The 20287-nt window shown below is 51.7% G+C and overlaps 2 protein-coding genes across 4 annotated transcripts in view; one reads left to right on the forward strand and one right to left on the reverse strand.

Annotated features, from left to right (window-relative positions):
* Window positions 1-8435, forward strand: part of PIP4K2B (phosphatidylinositol-5-phosphate 4-kinase type 2 beta) — a 27679-nt gene extending 19244 nt beyond the window's left edge. For both annotated transcript variants that reach the window (XM_045070344.1, XM_045070345.1), the window contains 3 exons: window positions 3064-3322; window positions 3779-3882; window positions 4398-8435. In XM_045070344.1, the coding sequence (XP_044926279.1) occupies window positions 3064-3322; window positions 3779-3882; window positions 4398-4478 (444 nt within the window). In that variant the 3' untranslated portion in view covers window positions 4479-8435. The remainder of the gene's footprint in view (window positions 1-3063; window positions 3323-3778; window positions 3883-4397) is intronic.
* Window positions 5671-19885, reverse strand: PSMB3 (proteasome 20S subunit beta 3). Of its 2 annotated transcripts, none has more exons than XM_045070347.1 (6): window positions 19730-19885; window positions 19229-19413; window positions 15823-15930; window positions 12156-12333; window positions 10494-10588; window positions 5671-5876 (listed from the first exon to the last, which is right to left on the reverse strand). In XM_045070347.1, exons 1-6 carry the CDS (start codon window positions 19730-19732, stop codon window positions 5858-5860), a joined length of 588 nt encoding a protein of 195 aa, XP_044926282.1. In that variant the 5' UTR covers window positions 19733-19885; the 3' UTR covers window positions 5671-5857. The 2 variants fall into 2 exon arrangements, with proteins under 2 accessions (XP_044926282.1, XP_044926281.1); XM_045070346.1 differs by lacking the exon at window positions 5671-5876 and adding an exon at window positions 9491-9580.
* Window positions 19886-20287: the final 402 nt, after the last annotated feature.

Genomic DNA, 20287 nt, shown 5'->3' on the forward strand with positions numbered 1-20287 from the left:
AGCCACCCAGGCGCCCCACTAACCCTCATTTTCACCTTGGTTGAGGAGGGCCCCCTATTGTCCCCAGAGCAGGAGCCTCTTAAACCTTAAGAAAAATTGAATTCATGGGGAGACTGGCTGGCTCAGAAGGCGGAGCATGTGACTCTTGATCTTGGGGGTTGTGAGTTCGAGCCCTGTGTTGGGTATAGAGATTACTTAAAAATGAGATCTTTAAAAAAAAGAAAAGAAAAACTGAATTCACTACTTTCCACACTCCTGGAAAGGAAGGCTGGTGATTTGAAGGCTGGTGTGGGTGCCAGTGAGGGTTCCATCACCAGCAGCACGTTCATAACAGTAGTCTTTGTAGCTCAAGTTGGAACGTTTTCCTTGATCCCTCACTGTTCTATTCCAACGCCTTTTTCAAACACCCCTAAACTTCCTTTCTGCAGGTGTTCCCATCGTTGGGGGCTGGGGGTGTTGGCCATCAGAGCAAAGGGAAGCCAGCCATGAGCGCCACCAACCAGGCCTTTCTCTGGCTCCGGTTCTTCCCTCACCCGGCGGCCTCCTGCTGGAGCGGGACTTGAGGCAGAGAAGTTCTTCTGGGGAGGACAGGTGCTAGATAGCAGATGTGTTACCTGACCACTTGATAACTCGGTGTCTCCTGTTTCCATAAGTTGGGAGGCTGTTCATTAAGGCCAAATCCTACAAACTTTTGGAAGTGTTTTCTTATTTATTCTTATTGGGGTAAAATACACATAACATAAAATTTCCCATCTTAACCATTTGTAAATGCACAGCTCAGTGGCATGGAGTACAGTCACCGTGTTGCGCAGTTGTGACAGCCATCCCTCTCCAGAAACTTTTGTCTTCCCAGACTGAACCTCTGTCCCCATTACACACTGATTCCCCACTTCTCCTTCTCCCTAAGCCCCTGCCAAGAACCATGCTACTTTTCATCTCTGTGAACCGGACTATTCTAGTATTTTATATGTAAGTGGAATCACACAGTACTTATCTCTTGTGTCAGGCTTTTGCACTTACCATAATGTCTGCAAGGTTCATGCGTGTTGTAGCACCTTTCAGAATGGCTGTCCCTTTAAGGCTGAATAATATTGCATCATATGTGTACCCGTTCATCCATCAAAGGGCAACTGGTGTAATAGGTAAGATTTTCTAAAGAAACAGGACCAGTAGATGGTGCCAGTGGATGGATGGGTAAATAGTTAGACAGGTAGCCCCATGTTTAGTATAAGGAATTGGCCCCCACAGTTATGGAGGCTGATAGTCCCCCAGAGCTGCAGTTGGCAGGCTGGAGAGACCCAGGAGAGCAGACAGTGTGGTTTCGGTCTAGAGACCAGCAGGCTCAAGATCTTAGACAGGCCAATGTTTAGTCTGTATCTGAAGGCAGGAGAAAACTAATGTTCCAGCTCCAAGGGACTCAGGCAGGAGGAGTCCCTTTCACTCATAGGAAGGTCACCCTTTTCTTTCCACTCAGGCCTTCGACTGATTGGGTGAGGCCCACCCACACTGGGGAGAGCAATCTGCTTTACTTAGTTTGCTGAGTCACATGTTAATCTCATCTACAGACACCGTCACAGATGCACCCAGATTAATATCTGACCAAATGCGCACCAAAATTTAACCACCGCTCTTGGACTCATTCACTGCGAATGCTGTTGCTGTGTGTAGATTTTGCAAACGGCTTTCTTTTCTAGGAAGCTTTTCCTTCGTCACTGCCTGCTCTGTCTGTGCCTTTATTCTGCCTCTCAGTTTGTTCAGAGTCTTTCTCCTCCCTGTCCTCCCTTTCTCCCTACTCTCCTGAGAGGAAGTTAAGGCAGTTTACACATTTCATTTGTTTTCCCTTGCCTGTTTCTTCCTGAGTCTTCTCAGATGGATAGGAGCGGGTGTGGGTCATAGCCTTTCTCTCTTCTGGGACCTCAGACCCCTCTCCTTGGATCTTGAGAAGGGCTCATCTGGAGGTGCTTGGCATGGTGCTCCCCAACTTTCTCTCTAGAGGAGAGGCTGCAGATCTTCTCCCATCAGGGCTGCTTTTGCTTTTAGAACCCCAGGGGCCTATGTGTGGGGCTGTGCTGGTCACCGTGGTCTGTCTGACAGTTTCCCGGTGACCATGGCAGAGTGCCCAGCATGTGCTGCATGATGGTCACAGGCCGCTTCAATGAGGATTTGACCAGTGACTGCGGCCTCAGTAATCGCTGAGCTGGATTTCTGGCTGGCTGGCTCCGTCTGATCAGCCCCATACTTTCTCGTTCTTCAAGTCACAGAGTCCTAGCCTGGGAATCACAAGACACTGACCCTCATGCAGGTGTGAACCCTGTGCCACAGCCGTTTCGGACCTTCGGGAAAAGGTTCGAGTGTTGCTTGGCTCATCTCAGGGCTGTTCCCTTTCCTTTTTGTTTTTCTCCCTGTTCTTATCCTGACTGGTAAAGGAAGCTGAGTTAGTGGCATTTCGGACTGTGCCTGTGGCCCTCAGTGAGAAGTACGTGTTACCTCCCAGCCTAGCACACACACACAACTGAACCACTGTCCCACCTACTTCACGCGGCGACCTCTCACATATTCTGTTCTATTTCCCACTTCATCATAAAAAAATATCCCGGCTCCAGCCTGCTAGACCGGATCTCGGGCCCCCAGTGGGTGTGATTTATGGCCTGAAGGCCACGGGCCTCTGTGCACTGCAGCCTCCCGTTCCTCACTCAGACTCGCCCCAGCCTCTCTCAATCCCAGACCCCGTGGGCCTCTTCTCTTGGCCTTCCTGCTGCCTTTCCTCCTGCAGCTCCTGCCTGCCGGACCGCTCCTCATCCGTCAGGCGGGCTCACCTCCTCTCCCCAGGGAGACCCCTCCCCCTGCTGCCCTGGGCTCCCACAGCTCCTTGCCCTCGGGAGTGGCCGTCCGCCCCACCAGACACCGAGCCCACGCAAGGCAGAGACTCTGATGGCTTGTTCTCGCCTGTGTTTCAGAATTGGAGAATGGACTTGAAGGGAGTGCCTTTTCTCCCCTTTCCAGGAGCCCCAGGGAAGCCCAGTGTAACCTCTCCTCCCATCTCTCCTTCCGCACCTCCCCTAGTTCCTGGCCCAACTGAAGATCATGGACTACAGCCTACTGGTGGGCATCCACGACGTGGACCGGGCGGAGCAGGAGGAGATGGAGGTGGAGGAGCGGGCCGAGGACGAGGAGTGTGAGAACGACGGGCTGGGGGGCAATCTGCTCTGCTCCTACGGCACGCCTCCCGACAGCCCGGGCAACCTCCTCAGCTTCCCCCGCTTCTTCGGCCCCGGGGAGTTCGACCCCTCTGTTGACGTCTATGCCATGAAAAGCCATGAAAGTAAGTAGGGGCCCGCGTCTGCCCTGCCTAGCCCTGGCCCCCTTGCAATCCCTTCAGGCCCGTTGTTTAGCTGCCTCCCGGGGTGTCTGGACCCCTGCCTCGTTCTCTGCTGACTTTGGCCTTTTCCTGCCCGCAGGCTCTCCTCCTGAGCCACCGCCAGTCACTCTGGCTCCTGGGGCCCTGGGGTCCTTCCCTGTCAGGTTTTCCTTCCCCTCTCTGCTTGTCCTGGATGTCTGAGGCTGAGTTCGGCCCTGGTTCACAGTTCTAAACCTGTAGGAAGACGGTCCACAAACAAGAGAAGAGCTCTGAAGGCTCTGAGAAGGGCTGCAGTAGCATTCCTCTCCTCAGGTCTGGAATGCTCGGGATGGGTCTGGGTCTCAGGTGTGCAGGCTTCCGAAGCTGTCTTCTTTCTGTTGTTCCCCCACCCCCTCCTACCCTGCTTCCCCTCTCCTGCAGGCGCCCCCAAGAAGGAGGTCTATTTCATGGCCATCATTGATATCCTCACGCCGTACGACGCGAAGAAGAAAGCTGCCCACGCCGCCAAGACAGTGAAACACGGGGTGAGTCCCCCTCTGCTGCCCCACACCCCCCACCTCCTGGGCACCCCTGCTGCTCTCCCTGCCAGCTGGTCCACCCCATCCGTTCCCCACTGGTCTGCAGGCCACAGGGGCTGAGCACGCTGGCTCCTCTCCCCAGGGCTGCTGGGTGTCACTGCAGCTAGCAGCTTGGTTCAAGTGCCCACGCTGCTCCCCAAAGAATCCTTTTCCCCCTTGGACTTGAAGCTCCTGTCTCCAAACAGGGACCCTGCCCAGAGATCCCGAGTCTGTCCACCACCTCCCCACCACCTTGCTGCTCCTTCAGTGGGCACAGGCTTGGAGTTGTGAATCAGGAGTCAGGCCACGGCCTCTCTGAGACGGACCCGCTCCTCCGGGCAGCCTGCCAGGCTGGGCTGTAGCCTCGTTCTCACTCCAAGCCAGAGGCTCCTGAATCCCCAGGCCCCTCCCTGCTAGAGCCTCCCAGTAGCCTCCCAGTTAGGGTGGGGAGCTCGACCTGAGTCAGCCTCTATGTGTTACAGGCAGGGGCGGAGATCTCGACCGTGAACCCTGAGCAGTACTCCAAACGCTTCAACGAGTTCATGTCCAACATCCTCACGTAGTTACCTTCTACCTTCAGCCAGAGCCAGAGAGCCGGATGTGGGGTCGGGGTCGGAAAAGGGAGAGGGCGTATTTGGGCTGGATGGGAGGGTGGGGAGCAGAGGGGAGGGCTTTGGTGAGGAGCCGGCACCCAGGACAGAAAGACCAGTGGGGGTGGGGAGGGGAGGTGCTGCGTGGACACGTGCTCTCGCGGTGCACCTCACCTTCCGCTCCTTGATTTTCCCCCCTTCTGACCCAGGTCGAAGAGGGGTTTCCTTTTTGTTCCCTTGTAACCTTTTACAGTACCTTGGGGCTAGAGAGGACTTTGTGGGTTTCTGTGGGTTCCGTCTCTGCGATCTCATTGCTCCAGGTTTGGTGTTTATAATGATGTGTGTCATCACCCCGTCACCCTCCCCATCCCTGCCCTGCTCTGGGTTCCCTTCCGTTAAAGGGGCACCCCACTGGCCCGGCCAAGGGTCCACATGCTCCGTTGCCAGAGGACAGGAGGTCAGACACCTCAGCCCTGCTGCTTTGGATCTTGTCTGGATTAACTTTTGAATGTTATGGAGTATTGTGCACAATGTCCTCCTTTTTGCCTCGGATCCAAGTGAAATGTTACCGGATTCCTCCATGTAAATGCTGTCCTCCCGAAGGAAGGCTCCAGATTAGCACCAGGCATCTTGGATGAGGAGAGATCTCCCAGGGGCGTGAGTTCATCCTCTGGGATGGTCGGGGGTGGGGGTCGCGGCCGGGCTGTCGGACGGCAGGTTCTCACAGAACCCCGTGAACATCATCCATGCCCCTGGCCCCTGGCCTTCACACGTCCTGTCCATAAAGCCCGCCTCCTGTTGGGTCAAGAGGAACTAAGAAGCATCTTTACGGATAACAGGACCCCCAGTCACCACTGGGTGTCAGATGAGACCTGGTGTCCTCCATCCATTTACTTCCCTCTGACCTTGGCCCCGGGGCACCCTCCCTCATAGCTGAGCTTCTCGCTGGGCCACATCTCTGCCTGCCCGGGCCCCTCCCTTCAGAGAAGCCTCTTCAAACACCAGGGCCATGGTGTAGACGATCTGACGCCCCTGAGGCCCCGTGCCTGTGGGTCTGTCGCCCGGACAGTCGTGGCCTGCAGGGGGTGCACCCCACCACCACCTTGGAGGGTGGCATCCAAGCCTGAAGTTATTTCCGAGTCACTTGAGGAGGGAACCCACGAAGTCCAGTCTGGAGGCTTTATTTTGGGATCGCCTGCCCCGGGCTTTGGGGGTGTTTTCCTTCGCAGACCGGCCTCCCCCGGCCTTCCTCAGGAGTGGCGTCCTGAGCGTCCTTCAGGGCCTCTGCCCAGCTGCTGAGTGACCCAGGACTCAGGACTCAGGACTGAGCCACGTGTCCTCCTGTGACGCCGTCAGAGCAGTCTGGTCTGGCTAGGAAGGAAACAGCCCTGTGTCGGAACTGGGGACTTAGGATGAGATATGATGGAACTTGTACATAACCCCACACATGCGAAGCAAGTCTGTGGAAACATTTGGAACAAATGGATTGGTTTCCTGTGGCTCCTTCTAAACCTGGCCAGGCTCAGCTCCTGGAGCAGGAACCAGCACCGTGTCTGGACCCTACCCACAGCTTTCAGGTCAGGGAGGAAGGGAGGCCACATTCTTGGAGCCCACTGGGACTGCTGGAACCTTTCTGGAAGAGGCAGACAGATCAGACAGCCCCGGCCCCACGAAGGGGCGAGACCACCAAGTGACTTGGGCAAGAACTTGGAACAAAGTGGCTCATGGAGAAAACCAGTCAGACTTAGGAAGAGATTATGTAGGAATAACGTCTGGACTTGATTTCCCCACCTCCTAATCAAGAATGAAAATTTGGATCTGCCCCTCAAGAGGCCCAACGTCTTCAGAGCCTGGTGGGCTGTCCCCCCGCCGCGGCCACAGCCTTGGGCTCCCGGCAGCTTCCTGCGCTGGGTCTGCTGATCATGTTGCCATCATGTGTATGAAAAATGTAACACGATCCTTCAGTTAAAGATGAGCTACCAGGTATCTAACTTCTTTAACATTGAGTTTTTGTGTTTTCATGGGTTTCTTTTTTTTTTTTTTCCTGGTATATTGTTTACATTTTGAGAATAGCATTCTGTTTCAAATGCTCTTTTTGTTTTTCTGACAGTATTGTTGTTTGGGTCAAAAACCTGAGCTGTGGTTGGGTGGATTTGAGGTGGGGTTTTTTTGTTTTTTTGTTTTTGGTTTTTAAGGTCATTCTCTGTGCTATCTTCAAAACCTTGGGTTTGGCCCTCTAATTCCTTTGGCATTCAGGTGTTCAAAAACTGTTTATTTTGTTTTATACCAGTTTTCTCTTTTTGTAATGATGCAGGTATATTTGGGTTGTGGTCTGAACGTGGAGAAAGTGAACTGGTCCCCAAGCTTTCGTCTGCCCCCATTCCTTTCTCTGAGCCCCACCTTTCCCCTCTGTAGGCTGTAGAAAGCATCCGAGGGCAAGGGACTAGGCTCAGCCTTTCTCTCTGGAGCCCCAAGGAAAAGCTCCAGCAGTCTCCCAGCACCCCGGAATAGTTTGGGGTCTCCCAAGAACAAGAGTGTAAGAATAGGACAGGACTGCCGGGGTGGAGCCTGGATGGGGAAGCCCGTGTGCAGTTCCTCTCCGTTCCCCACTGACCGCCTAGCCACTCACAGCTTCTCCCGTCCTGAAGCCTATGGCTGAGAAATCCATTTCCCAGGCCTCCCAGCCCAAGCGAGGGTTCTCTGGAAACTCCACTTAGACCACTTGATGAAGGCCTCTGGCCCTTATTCCTTTTAGTGAACCACTGAGTCTTTGTCCCCCAGTGCAAGCTCCTTCCCTGTGCCCTGCGTTTTGGGGGTCCCGGGCAGAAGCCAGCAGTTCCAGGAGCAGCTGAAGCAGCACTCCGTCTCTCCTTATCTAGCTCAGGGGTTACTGGTCTGTGGCGGGTGCCACGAGTCGCCCCTGTGGCTGTTCTCAGTGACACCCCCTAAGTTTCCACCACAGGCAGCTCTTCCTTCCCTCTCCCTTCCTCCTCTTCCTTGCTCTTGCCTGTGCTTTAGGCCTCAAACTGGTCCCCTGGTCATGCTCAGGGCTGGGGACTACAGACTCCTACCCTAATGACGTTCCCCTCTTCAGTCTGCCAGGACCTGCCCCGGGGAGGTGGACCAAAGACCCGGGACTTTTCTCAGCAGCCAATCCCACCCCCCCCACCCCCTGTTGTCTTTTTACTAATTCAGGTTGGGAGGGAAAAAACTTCAGCACTCCCTAGCATTTGAGCTACTCAAGTGTTAGGGACCAGAAGGGACCGTGTGTTTCAACAGCCTTTACAGCTCTGGCCTTAGAGCTGGGGCTCCTCCGAGTCTAGGGACCTCACTTCCTTTTGACAGAAATGTGGGGAGGGTGGGTCCAGCCTGAGCACAGGAATCATAGGGAAAACCCATTGGAACAACTGCCCCCAAATCCACCAGCTGTCTGCAGGGGGCAGGGACGTGGCCCACCTTCCCTCAAGAGACATGCCATGGAGGAATAGTGCCTCCAAAGGGAAGAGGAGACTCAGCTGTCCCCAGTGGGTCATGCTGAGATGCTTGGGAGGCAGGGGAGGAAACTTCCAGAGGACCCCCCTTCCCCTGCACAGAGCTGTTTCTTGAGTTGTGAACCAGCAGCCTTTAGCGGGGGGCCGGAGCTGCTCAGCACACCCGAACATCAGGTCAGATTACTGTCATCAGAAAGTGTGAACAAAGCTTAGACTGACCTCGTGGGGGAGCGGGATACACTAGCACCCGTCATAATTATGTGACTTCTCGGTTTCCTCACTGCGACCTCCATTTTTTAAAAATAGGAATTTTCAGCCCCTCGTGCTTGTCTAATGTCTGCTCGGAACAGTTCGAGACCCTGTTACTGTTTTAAAATGCATGCATGTTAAGATGAATCTCCAGCCCAAGGAACAAATAAAACTCAAAAGGCTTTGTGTATATATCTGTCATGGGTGAGTCCTTTAGAAATGAGCCTTAATTTTTTTTTCCCCCAGAGTTAAAAGGTTTGGGTTCCAGTTTCATAGGTTGCTTGGACAAAATCTGTGTGACTTGAGTTTGGAAAAAGCTTATAGGCTAGGACACTGGCCTCCTACTTTCAGATCAGCCTGGTGAGCAAGGAGCACAGGCACCAGAGCAGAGCGGGTCCGCCATCAAGATCTTACTGTGCCTATCGAGAAGCGGACAAACCGCCTGCCCCTCACTTCTCCAGCTGGGTAAGACCAGCAGTGGTGAGGAGCTACATGCCTACGACACCTATCCCAGCTCTCCCCTAAGTCACCTCTGTGTATCTCCTGTTCTCTAGGTAAACGCTTAGCTTAGAAGCCAGGGGTTCTCCCAGTGTGGTCCTCGACCGGCAGTATAGTATCAGCAGCAGCTGTGAATCAGAAATAGAAACTCCCCAGACCCTCTGCAGGTTCTAACAGAAACGGTTCTAACAGGCCCTCCAGGTGGTTCTGACGGAGGCTCAAGTTCGGAAGCTACCACCCCAGCTTGCAAGCTGGAATCATTTGAAAAGCTCTTAGGAGAGACAGGTGCCCAGGCCTTTAAAAGCTAGTTAGGTCAGAATCTTGAGGGAAGGAATCAAAGTATCTGTGACTAACATGCAGCCAAGGTTAAGAAACACTTAACCACAAGGGTATTACTTGTGGCTACTTGGCCCAGTTTTTTCCTGAAACAATGAAAGATTTAAGTTTTCGAGCAGAGTACAGTGGAAAGGATTCTAGGCTTTGGGGTCAAATGGAATATGGGTTTCCATCGTTGCTCCTAAAGTGGCCTTGAGCAAATTAACTGCCTTAAGTCACCACCATGATTAAATTCTAGGATGTGTGAAGCACTGCCAGGCCTAGCACCCAGCAGGCTAGGTCTACCAGCAGAGGGCGCTGCAAGTCCGTGAGAAAACCCAAGGGCTGCGCGGGGCCCTGAGGAGCTCTTTGTAACTCCCCAGCTGGGGACAAAGATCTCTGGTAGGAGACCCAAACACAAAGAAGCAGAAGTGAAAGAAAAACTATTTATTTAAAAAAAAAAAAAAAGAGGGTTAGTCCATGCGGGCCTTCAGTGTCCTGGTGGTGATTTTGTCCTTCTCACTGCAGGGGGAGAAAGTCACAAAACATCTACATGACTCTAGAATGCAGAACAAAGACCTGTGCTGCCAACTCTAGGTTTAACTGTTTTGCTCCTGATTAATAGCCTGTCTGCTAAGCCTGGGATGAGAAAGGGGAGGAAGGAGAGGAAGGGGAAACAGGGAGTCGAGTGAAGGACCCCCACAGCGGGACCCAACCAGAGCCTAGGTGACTCAGGGCTTGACTGCACAGCCCTCCAGGGAAGGGCAGGAGCCCCTGCCCCCCAAGCTCAGAGAACAAGTCACAGGAAGGAGGTGTGCTGCGTTTCATCCCAAGGAACACAAAGGAGCCCAGTGGTCAATTCTCCGTATCAGCTGCAGTCTGTTTGTCATAATTAAGCAAGCTCTCCCACGACAAAAGGGTCCAAAAGCTTATTTTGGGATGTGCCCCAGAAGAGCTGTTGGGAGGACTTCCACTTCATTGGATCAGGTTCCTGGAGGCAGCTCCAGACAAGTGAGGGGCTATGGGGGATGGCAGAGGTTGGAAACTCTGTTCCGGAAGCTCAGAGTATCACCCTGTTGGGACTCAGGATGTCACCCAGAAACAGGAGCTGGGAGGGGAGGGAGTCGCCTGGAGCTCCCAACAATGCAGTCGCTCTGCTGTGGCTCACCCCCACACAGGCCCCTGAGATTTTGGGGATACTTAAGAAAGCAGTGTCCACTGTGAGCAGGTTGGGGGGAGGACGGAGGACTCAGGGTCATAAAGCCTCGCCTGACTGAGGCCAAGGGAACCAGGGTGGATTTCTGCTATCCCAAGGCTGCCACAAGTGCCCTCCCTCCCTCACACCTGCTCAGGGGGATGGAAGGAAGAGGTATTTGTCTGGGAAGGGAAAGGCAGGGGTCTGCAAAGCTTCTCTGCTCTTTCCAACTCTACTCACATGATGTGGACGATGACACCCATGCCCGACACTGCGTCCCGGTCCACGGCATTCAGCATGGCTTGCGAGATGGTTTCAAACAGGTGTTCCGGATCCTGCCCACAAAACAGAAGCCTTGGCTCCAGAGCCTTGGACCCTAACTTGGCTTGACCCCTTAACTCTTTTTCTGGGCTCAAGGTCCCCAACTCTGATTATACCCATGCTTGAAGTGAGCGGTGGTTCCCAGGATGTGGGAAGCCCCCTCGGCTCCCCCAGAGGAAGCAGGGTGTGTAAGGCAAAGGGAAGAAGAACATAAGCCCTGAGCTTCCTTCACTAACCAGCAGTGACCTTGGGCAAGTTACACATGCCTTTACTAAGCTCAATCCCTTCTTCTGTAAAATGAGGCAAATCCCTGTTCGACTTCCACATGCTTTACGAGCTGTCTACGGGCTCTCCTCCCGGGCCTCACCAGGTACATCAAAACTTACCTGTCCAACCATGGGCCCACTCCTTCCAAACCTGTTGCTCCTACATCCTCCATCTTAGCTGGCTTGGCCAGAAAACTCACATCCACGTTGTCTCCACCTCCCTCACTTCTGTTTGAAGCAACCCAATCCTCCAGACCAGCTACCCCGCAACCATCTTCGCTCAGGCCTCACTCAGTGCCTCCTACAAGTGACCACAATCAGCCTGCGGCATCTACCTGCGGCTCTGCATCCTGACTGCCTTTGACTTTGGGTACCAGGGAGAAGTTCAAGCTCTCTGGCACAGCATTCAAGGCCTTTGAAATCTCAGCCCACTCGTGCTCTCCACCATGATCTCACCCACACTCGGCGACCTTCCAGCAGCCACGCAAACGCTCTCTCACCACTGAACACACCTGACTCCTCACACACCTTCGCAGAGGCTGCTGCTTCTGCCAGCCAGGCCTTCCGCTTCCTCGCTTCCTGACAAACTGCATTCTAACACGCATCAGGAGTCTGTCCTGCTTTGTGAGACTGCACTAAGCCAGTGACGACAGATTGCCTGGTCTCCCAGGACCCAGCGGAGCTGGCAGAACGGCCAGTCCCCACTGTGGGGTCTTCACGCGTTTTCCTCCCACTGCCCCTCCCGAGCTGGGTCACATTATTATCCCCCACTTCCAGCTGGACCAGTTGGGGCACAAAAAGGTGAAATGTCTGACCTAAGAACAGAACTAGGTGACAGATGGATCCAGGTTTCCGACCCAGACAGCCGGCGCCAGAGCCCATTCTGTGGAGCTGCCTCTAACCCTATGCCTTGTTCAAAGTTCGCTCCCTGAACGGAGGCGAGAACCCCGTAAAGCCAAGGGGAGAACTCTCTGTCGTTAGCCAAGTATCTGGTGGGGTCTCCTAACAGAAGGTGAAGTGAGGGGTGGTTCCCTGGATGTGGGAAGCCCCCTCAGCTCCTCCGAAGGAAGCGGGGTGTGTAAGGGGAAGTAAAGAAGTCAAGCTCTGAACTTCCTCCACTAACCAGCAGCGACACCGAGGCCCGCACCAAGGCCTGGCAGGCGGTTTCTGCACACCCTCCTGGGCCCAGCAGCTGTGGCTTTCTCTCCTACCTGAGTCCTCACTCTCCTTACACACCACGGAAACACATTTCTCCCTGAAAGCCAAGGCGGGGGGACACCTCAGAGCCCAGTCCTGCTCCAGGCTGCCGACTCACCATGTTGGGCTCCCAGAGGGACTCGCACATGCCGTACATTTGTTCGGAGCAGGTGCCGCTGACCACAAAGTCATCAGTCACCATGGGGCAGCCGATGAGGTCTAGAGAGCAAATGAAGGGCTTAAAGGTCTTCGGGTCCAACCCGGCGATGACAGGCTCCGTGTAGTAGGGGCCAAACCTGTGCAGACCAGGAGCAGAAAGAAACCACAACTCAAGAAAGTCCACTTTCCTGCTCAGGCCTACTCAGACAAGGCCCTGGCTCAGAGCCGGGGAGGAGCACAGAGGGCCTGTTTGGGAAGACCCGCTTCCCCAAGGCCAGCTATTCTGAGGCCCTATGCCCTAGGGCTCGACCTCAATGGCCCTAATATTAGGAGTCACGTACTCTACAGACCAAGCCAGCTTTGATTCACCCTTCCCCACCTCCTGGCATCTGACAATACTGAAGACTTCTTTTCTCTGTCACTTGCCTTCCTATGCCCCTCACCCTGACCCTCTCTTCCACTTCCTTTTTATTGGGAATTCTGATTTCTTCTAATCTTCCCTATCCTAACCAAAGTCCTACCACCATTCCATTCTCTATTCATATACCTAGCTATACTTCCACTCCTTTTGATAACCGCTTTGAAGGAGTTTATAAGAAAAATACTGAAAAATAAAATGAAACCATTAAAACAGAACACAAGACACTCAGACTGAACACAAAGTTTTGTTGTGAGTCTCCCAGCAGTCAAGGCAGAAAAGGATACTCAGTGACGCGGCTATTCTCATGTCTGTCTCCAAGAAACAGGAGATTCTCCAACCTATTTTAGACCCTGAGCTTGAGGGTCTAGCCTAAGAATTAAGAATAATTAATCTCAGGAATCTCTATATATTAAATACTCAAAAACTAACGACCACTATTCTCAACAGAAACAGTAAGTAAGATGTGGGGCGCCTGGGTGGTTCAGTTGGTTAAGCATCTGCCTTCAGTTCACGTCATGATCCCGGGGTCCTGGGAACAAGTCCCACATCAGGCTCTGTGCTCAGCAGGGGTCTGCTTCCCCCTCTCTTTCTGCCACAATTGTGCATGCGCAGGCTCTCTCTCTCTTTCTCTCTCTCAAATAAATAAAAAAACCCAGAATCTTGAAAAAACAAACAACGAGTAAGATGTCTTGCCTTTACTTATCCATGTCTTATACTGGCTCTCAATAACTAGGAATAAAAATAAGAATATTCTAGATTATCTGGGTAACAACCTTAAAACTAAATACAACAACACAGTTCAAGATCTGCATTTATGGGGCACCTGGGTGGCTCAGTGGGTTAAGCCTCTGCCTTCAGCTCAGGTCATGATCCTGATCTGTCAAATATATAAATAATACCATTAAAAAAAAAAAAAAAAAAAGATCTGCATTTGTGTCTCCAGCCACACTGATGCCAAGATCCCACATGAAGGCTGTAACTTTTACTAGCAGTGTTTCACAAAGAAAGGCACCTGGATGGATTCTCTGGAATTCATGAGAAGCTTTTTCTTTTAAAAAGGTTCCTACGGGGGCACCTGAGTGGCTCAGTTGGTTAAGCGTCTGCCTTCAGCTCGGGTCATGATCCCAGGGTCCTGGGACTGAGTCCCATGTCTGACTCTCTGCTCAGGGGGAACCTGCTCCTGCCTCTTTCTCTGTCCCTCTCTGCACTGGTTCTCTCTCAAATAATAAATAAATAAAATCTTTTTAAAAAGATTATTTATTTATTTATTTATTTGACAGAGAGAGAGAGAGAGAGAGAGAGAGAGAGATATCACAAGTAGACAAAGAGGCAGGCAGAGAGAGGGAGGGAAGCAGGCTCCCTGCTGAACAGAGAGCCCGATGCAGAATTTGATCCCAGGACCGTGAGATCACGACTTGAGCCAAAGACAGCGGCTTAACCCACTGAGCCACCCAGGCGCCCTAAATAAAATCTTAAAAAAATAAAATAAAAAGGTTTTGTACATTGCTCAAGTTTGAAATCATAGCATTAGCCCATGATATCCTACTGGAAAATCACTGAATTCATTTGGTCTTGTAGAGAAAGCTCCTGCGTAGGTAAGAACTTAGAATTTTCCAAATCAGCCTCAGTGTTCTGTATTTTTCTTTTAATATTTTATTTATTTATTTAAGAGAGACAGAGATAGTGAGAGAGAGCACGATCGGGAAGGAGGAGGAGAAACAGACTCCCAGTTGAGCAGGGAGCCTGATGCCAGGCTTGATTCCAGGACCCTGGGATCATGACCTGAGCCAAAGGCAGACTCACTGAGCCACATAGGGACCCCATTCTGTATTTTCTTATTTTTAGTAGACATGACGGAGTGCTGGCTGAGTCGTAGAACATGCAACTCTGTCTGAAGTTTGTTTACTGAATCTCTGCACCGACTTGTAAGCTCAAGCCACACACTGGGTTTGGAGTTTACTTAAAACAAAAACAAAAATAGAAATAGTAACCATTACACATATATCTAAATATGAGTTAATTTTTACAAGTGTGTAAGACATTTCTCTCCTTCTATAAACCAGTTAAAAAAATCATTTAAGCCTTTCTCAATTCAGGATTTTCATAAACATGGTTACCACACATGACAGACAGTTCACAGCTGAGGATATTAACATACACCTAGAAAAAGGCAACCCTTTTATGGTTTTTAGATTATAATACTAAAAAGGTAACAGTATTGCTCCAGACATGGAAATGTCAAAAGATTTTTAGTTTTGAGAACTAAAAAGTATGTAACTTTTCCACAAGGTTTGAAATGATTTCAAAATAAAAAGTTTAAGAAGAGGGGGTGCCTGGGTGGCTCAGGTAAAGCCTCTGCCTTTGGCTCAGGTCATGATCTCAGGGTCCTGGGATCGAGCCTCTCTGTCTGCCCCTCTGCCTACTTGTGATCTCTGTCTCTGTCAAATAAATAAATAAAATCTTAAAAAAAAAAAAAAAAAAGTTTAAAAAGAAAAAGAGGAAACCAAGAACTCCACTTGTCTTTCTGGCACCAGGTTAGCCCAGAGCTGAGCGGAAGTTCCCGTGGGGCTCTCCTTCAATCCCAGCTTCTGCAATGAATTCTGCAACTGGGCATCTACCTTCCTCGTCATGAAGTCTTCAAGTAAAACAGACAAAAATTCACACACCCAATTCCTAGGTCCCGAGAATTTAGTGCCAGCAGAATTTGCTCTGACTACGGGTGGCTCCTGGTTGTGAGACTCCAGGCACCTTTGGAGGGGTTAATTCTTTTTTTTTTTTTTTTAAGATGTTATTCATTTATTTGACAGAGATTACAAGTAGGCAGAGAGGCAGGCAGAGAGAGAGGAGGAAGCAGGCTCCCTGCTGAGCAGAGAGCCAGATGCAGGCCTCGTTCCCAGGACCCTGAGATCATGACCTGAGCTGAAGGCAGAGGCTTAACCCACTAGGCACCCAGGTGCCCCTGGAGGGGTTAATTCTGTTGCCCGGAAGCACATCTGTCTGCTATTTGCTTTCCCTGCCTCCTGAAGCAGCCCTTTCTGTCCTATTTGGTTGTCAGACAGGCCCACAGAAAACAGATGCAAAGAGGTTATCATCCTGCAAATAAGCAATGGCAGAAGGAGGAGGAATGGGCATCCCTCCATACTTCAGAGGCTTCTGCCCGTCCCAAGGTCCCAAGTTGCTAGTCCCAGGCTACACTGCCACTCACCGCTTCTCATACAGGAGGTTGGCCACCATGCTCATGAGCGTGTAGGGCTTGATCTGCCGGCCTTCCTTCAGCTCATACAGGTTCAGCCGGAACTTGAGGCGCTGGGCCCTGTGACAGAAGAAAAATGCAGGAGTGAATGTCCCCTGGTGTCCACTCTGCAGAGGTCAGGAGGTGTGGAGGGAGAGACATAATCCCCACCCCTGCCAAGACTCCTGTCTTCCCCTCCTAGTGATTTTCTTGCCGGAAGTCCGGACTCACATTCACGTTTCAGACTTGTCCAACACCGACCACCTATAAACATGCCGCTCTGTGAACACTGCTTTTCTCATACTCCTCTTGAGGTTGAAAACAGGGGAACTAAGAAGTTTTGTTTTTTTTTTTTTAAAGATTTTATTTATTTATTTGACAGAGAGAGATCAGAAGTAAGCAGAGAGGCAGACAAAGAGAGAGGAGGAAGCAGGCTCCCGGCTAAGCAGAGAGCCCGATGCGGGGCTCGATCCCAGGACTCTGGGATCTTGACCTGAGCCGAAGGCAGAGGCTTTAACCGACTGAGCCACCCAGGCGCCCTGGATTTTGCCTCTCTTTCTTTTTTTTTTTTTAAAGATTTTATTTATTTATTTGACAGAGAGAAATCACAAGTAGTCGGAGAGGCAGGCAGAGAGAGAGAGAGGGAAGCAGGCTCCCCGCTGAGCAGAGAGCCCGATGCGGGACTCGATCCCAGGACCCTGAGATCATGACCTGAGCCGAAGGCAGCGGCTTAACCCACTGAGCCACCCAGGCGCCCCTTGCCTCTCTTTCTTGAGGAACAATTTATGTACCATAAAATGCACAGCTTCTTGGCACTCCCCGCGGAAGTCCACTTGCACACACAATGACAGGAGTGGACAGCAGAAAGAGCAGTGGGGGAAAAAAAAAGAAAAAGAATGAAAGAAAAAAAGAAAAAAGAAAAAGGAAGGAAAGAAAGAAAGGAAGGAAGGAAGGAAGGAAGGAAGGAAAGAAAAAAACAGAAAAGAAAGAGCAATGGACTGCGAGGGCTGACCTAAGCCTTCATCCTCCCAATTAATTTTTCCACCCATACGATGAGGTACACAACAAATCACCAGGCAGTAAGACAACGTATTAGACAACTAGGTGCTTGGAAAACTACAAAGTCTTCTTCAAGTTAAGAAGCAGCAGCTGCTGTACTAATGGCCTGGAAGGTGCCTAAGCAAAAAGGCCACACCTCCCCCAGCGCCACAACTCAGAGCCCAGGACAGGGCCCTGCAGGGGGCAGACCAATGCCACAGCTGCCAGAAGCAAAGCAGTGACTCAAAGGACACAGAACAAAGCCTCAGACTGAGCTTCCTCTTACAGGTGAAGAAACTGAAGCCTAACAAAATTAGCTATCACTGCCCCCCAACATACATACTTGGTGAGAAACACTCCTGCAGAAAAGGAAATGGTGTGAGGGGACCAGCTTGGACTGGAGAGAGGATGGCTGATGGGGACCTTTGCAGGGAAGGGGACTCAAGGCTGTCACCTTGATTCCACCAGGATGTGGCTGGGTTAGACCTAGGAAGAATTTCCAAGTTATGTGCTCTTGAGACTGAGGGAGCTTCGAGGGAAATGAGAGAGAAAATTCTCTGACAAGCTTTTCACCCTCAACAGTGAACTACTCTCTTGATCTTCTAAGAACTAAGTTTAGGAACTGTTGTTCGTTGGGCCACCAGCTTCCTGCAGGACCTGCCACCTGTGACCACAGCATCCCTCTTTTTTTTTTTTTTTTTAAAGATTTTATTTATTTATTTGACAGAGAGAAAGATCACAAGTAGGCAGAGAGGCAGGCAGAGAGAGAGGGAAGCAGGCTCGATCCCAGGACCCTGAGATCATGACCTGAGCCGAAGGCAGCGGCCCAACCCACTGAGCCACCCAGGCGCCCCACAGCATCCCTCTTAAAACCCTATCCTAATTCTTTCCCTCTGGCCTCTCTTCTTCCCCCCACCGCTAAATACACAGTTCGGCTGTTGACAGCAGCTAATTTTTCTCCTCTACATATTCTGTCTCTCCAAAATCTGTTCCCATAGGTTTAAAAGATCACCAGTGCTTCGTCAGCCCTGAGATATGTAATTTCAAGATCCCAACTGCTTGAAAGATGTTTCTTTTTTAAAATTTTTTAAAAAAGATTTTATTTGACAGAGATCTCAAGTAGGTGGAGTGGCAGGCAGAGAGAGAGAGAGGAGGAAGCAGGCTCCCTGATGAGCAGAGAGCCCGATGTGTGAGGGGACCAGCTTGGACTGGAGAGAGGATGGCTCGATCCCAAGGACCCTGGGATCATGACCTGAGCCGAAGGCAGAGGCTTTAACCCACTGAGCCACCCAGGCACCCCTTGAAAGACATTTTTACTTGGCTTGCCCCGTCCCTTTAAAATTAGGCCATCACCTTTCCCCTAAAACTAGCCCTCCCAATTTCTGTATTTCAGTCAACATGCTCAAAACAGAAATCATCTTTAAAACATTTCTGGAGGGCACCTGGGTGGCTCAGTGGGTTAAGCCTCTGCCTTCGGCTCAGGTCATGATCGTAGGGTCCTGGGATCAAGCCCCACATCGGGATCTCTGCTCAGCGGGGAGCCTGCTTCCTCCTCTCTCTGCCTGCCTCTCTGCCTACTTGTGATCTCTGTCAAGTAAATAAATAAAATCCTTAAAACATTTCTGGATTACCCACATGCCATCTACCGATCTAGATCCTAGTAGCAGATAAAAAAAGACACAGATTCAGCCTCAATGCATGACTAATTTTAGTCTGGCAATATCCAAGTAGCCACTAAAGCAGGTCAGCAACAACTCCCAGAAATGCCTTCCTTTCCTTTCCCACCACTACCACCCCATCAGGACAATAATAACCCTCATACCTGGACCAAAACAAGAGCGACCTATTTCATTTCCCAGATTCCCCCTCCTCTCAAATTACAAAGCCTCTTTCCACTAGATGACAAATCTAGCAGCTATTATGCACCAGCTCCTCATGGGTTAGTTATCTTTCTGAATGCCTTTCCCAACTAAACCTGGAGTTATTTAGGAACTGAACACAAGCCTGAGAGAGACCAGCACTGAGATCCTGGATGACATTCGTAAGTTGCACAAGAGCAAGAAACGCTTATGACTCTCTGTATCCTGGTCTGCAAAACGGGACAGCAACTTGGTAATGTAGCTAAGAGGATTAATGGAGGCTGCGCATGTAAGGTAGTTTACGAGTCTGACACTGGGTAAATGCCGGTGTAAGTTGGTTAGGATACAGTTCTGTATGGCTTACGGTGTCCGATCTCTGATTCACTGGGGCTGCTTGGTAGATGACTGATATCTGGGCCACTCAAGACGCCAGGCTAGCCCAAGAAGAGGCCTGCGCGTGGGCGGGGACTCACGACACTTACACAGTCTGCACATCGGTGGCGAGCCCAGCCAGGCCTATGTACAGCCGATCGCCCATGGGAAAGATCTTCTGGAAGTCCGTGGTCACCATCTGGGCCTGGATCCCGAAGCGCCTGTCGGCAGCGATGGCCACACAGTTCTTCCCCTTCATGGCCATGACGGCCCCTCCGTTATAGGACATAATAGACTGCGGTAGACAGAGCGGAGGGGCTCAGCGCCAGGGGCCAAATGCGGCCAGAGCCCCCGGCGCGGCCCCCGATTCCCGAGGCTCCTGCCCTCACCGTCCTCCACTCCCGAGGCGCCTGCATACTCCGAACTCCAGCTCTGACATTAGCGCAGTGTAGCTGCGGGGAGCCGCCTACAACCCCTTGGGCCCCACGGTAGTCAGCTTCCCTTCAAACTTCGAACGACCACCAGGCCCTCTCCGCTTCCCAAGCGTCCCATGCCGCCCTCCCCCCACCTCAATCCCCACCCCGTGCCCCTCTCCCTTCTCCCCATCTCACCATGACTGCGGTGTTGTGAGACCTACGACCACCACAACCCCACTCAACCGGCTACAGTCCGCACCGCGCAGCCACTCCAGCTGCTTCCTCTGCGTGCGCCGAAAGGCCGACCCTTCCGGGACACTTTGACTTCCTATTGGCTGTGCCTCTCTGTCAGTCATCAGCCCCGGAGTTTGGTTGAGAAGCCAAAACCGAGGCTGGGAAAGCGGAAAGTGAAAAGTCACTGTGAGTGCGGAAGGGCCTGGCGCCGCGGTGCAAACTGGGATCGCGGCGGACCCGGACTCCCGGACGCCAAATCCCGGGGCCGGGACCTGTGTGCACGTGGGCGGGTGAAGCCCAAAATAGGGGCCGCGATCCCTGCTGAAGGGCTGTGGTGTAGCTTATGAACGTGTGCATGGGGCGTATGACTCATGCTAGCTTCTTTCACGTATTCACACCAGAAATCCCTACATCTCTTACGTGCCAGGTACTAGGCTAGGCTCTGGACATTCACTGGCCTAGAACGGTGCCTGGTATTTGGGAGGTGCGCATTCAACACTTATTTAATGTTTTGAGGAG

Source organism: Mustela putorius, unplaced genomic scaffold, assembly GCF_011764305.1.
Source record: "Mustela putorius furo isolate JIRA1106 unplaced genomic scaffold, ASM1176430v1.1 tig00003962_pilon_pilon_pilon, whole genome shotgun sequence".
Lineage (NCBI taxonomy): Eukaryota > Metazoa > Chordata > Mammalia > Carnivora > Mustelidae > Mustela > Mustela putorius.

Coding starts and splice junctions, on each gene's coding strand:
- PSMB3 (XM_045070346.1), bottom strand. Junction 15,931..19,228: donor GCCACCGATGTGCAGACTGT/GTAAGTGTCGTG, acceptor CTTCTGTCACAG/GGCCCAGCGCCTCAAGTTCC. Junction 9,581..10,493: donor GGTGTCATCGTCCACATCAT/GTGAGTAGAGTT, acceptor CTCCCCCTGCAG/TGAGAAGGACAAAATCACCA.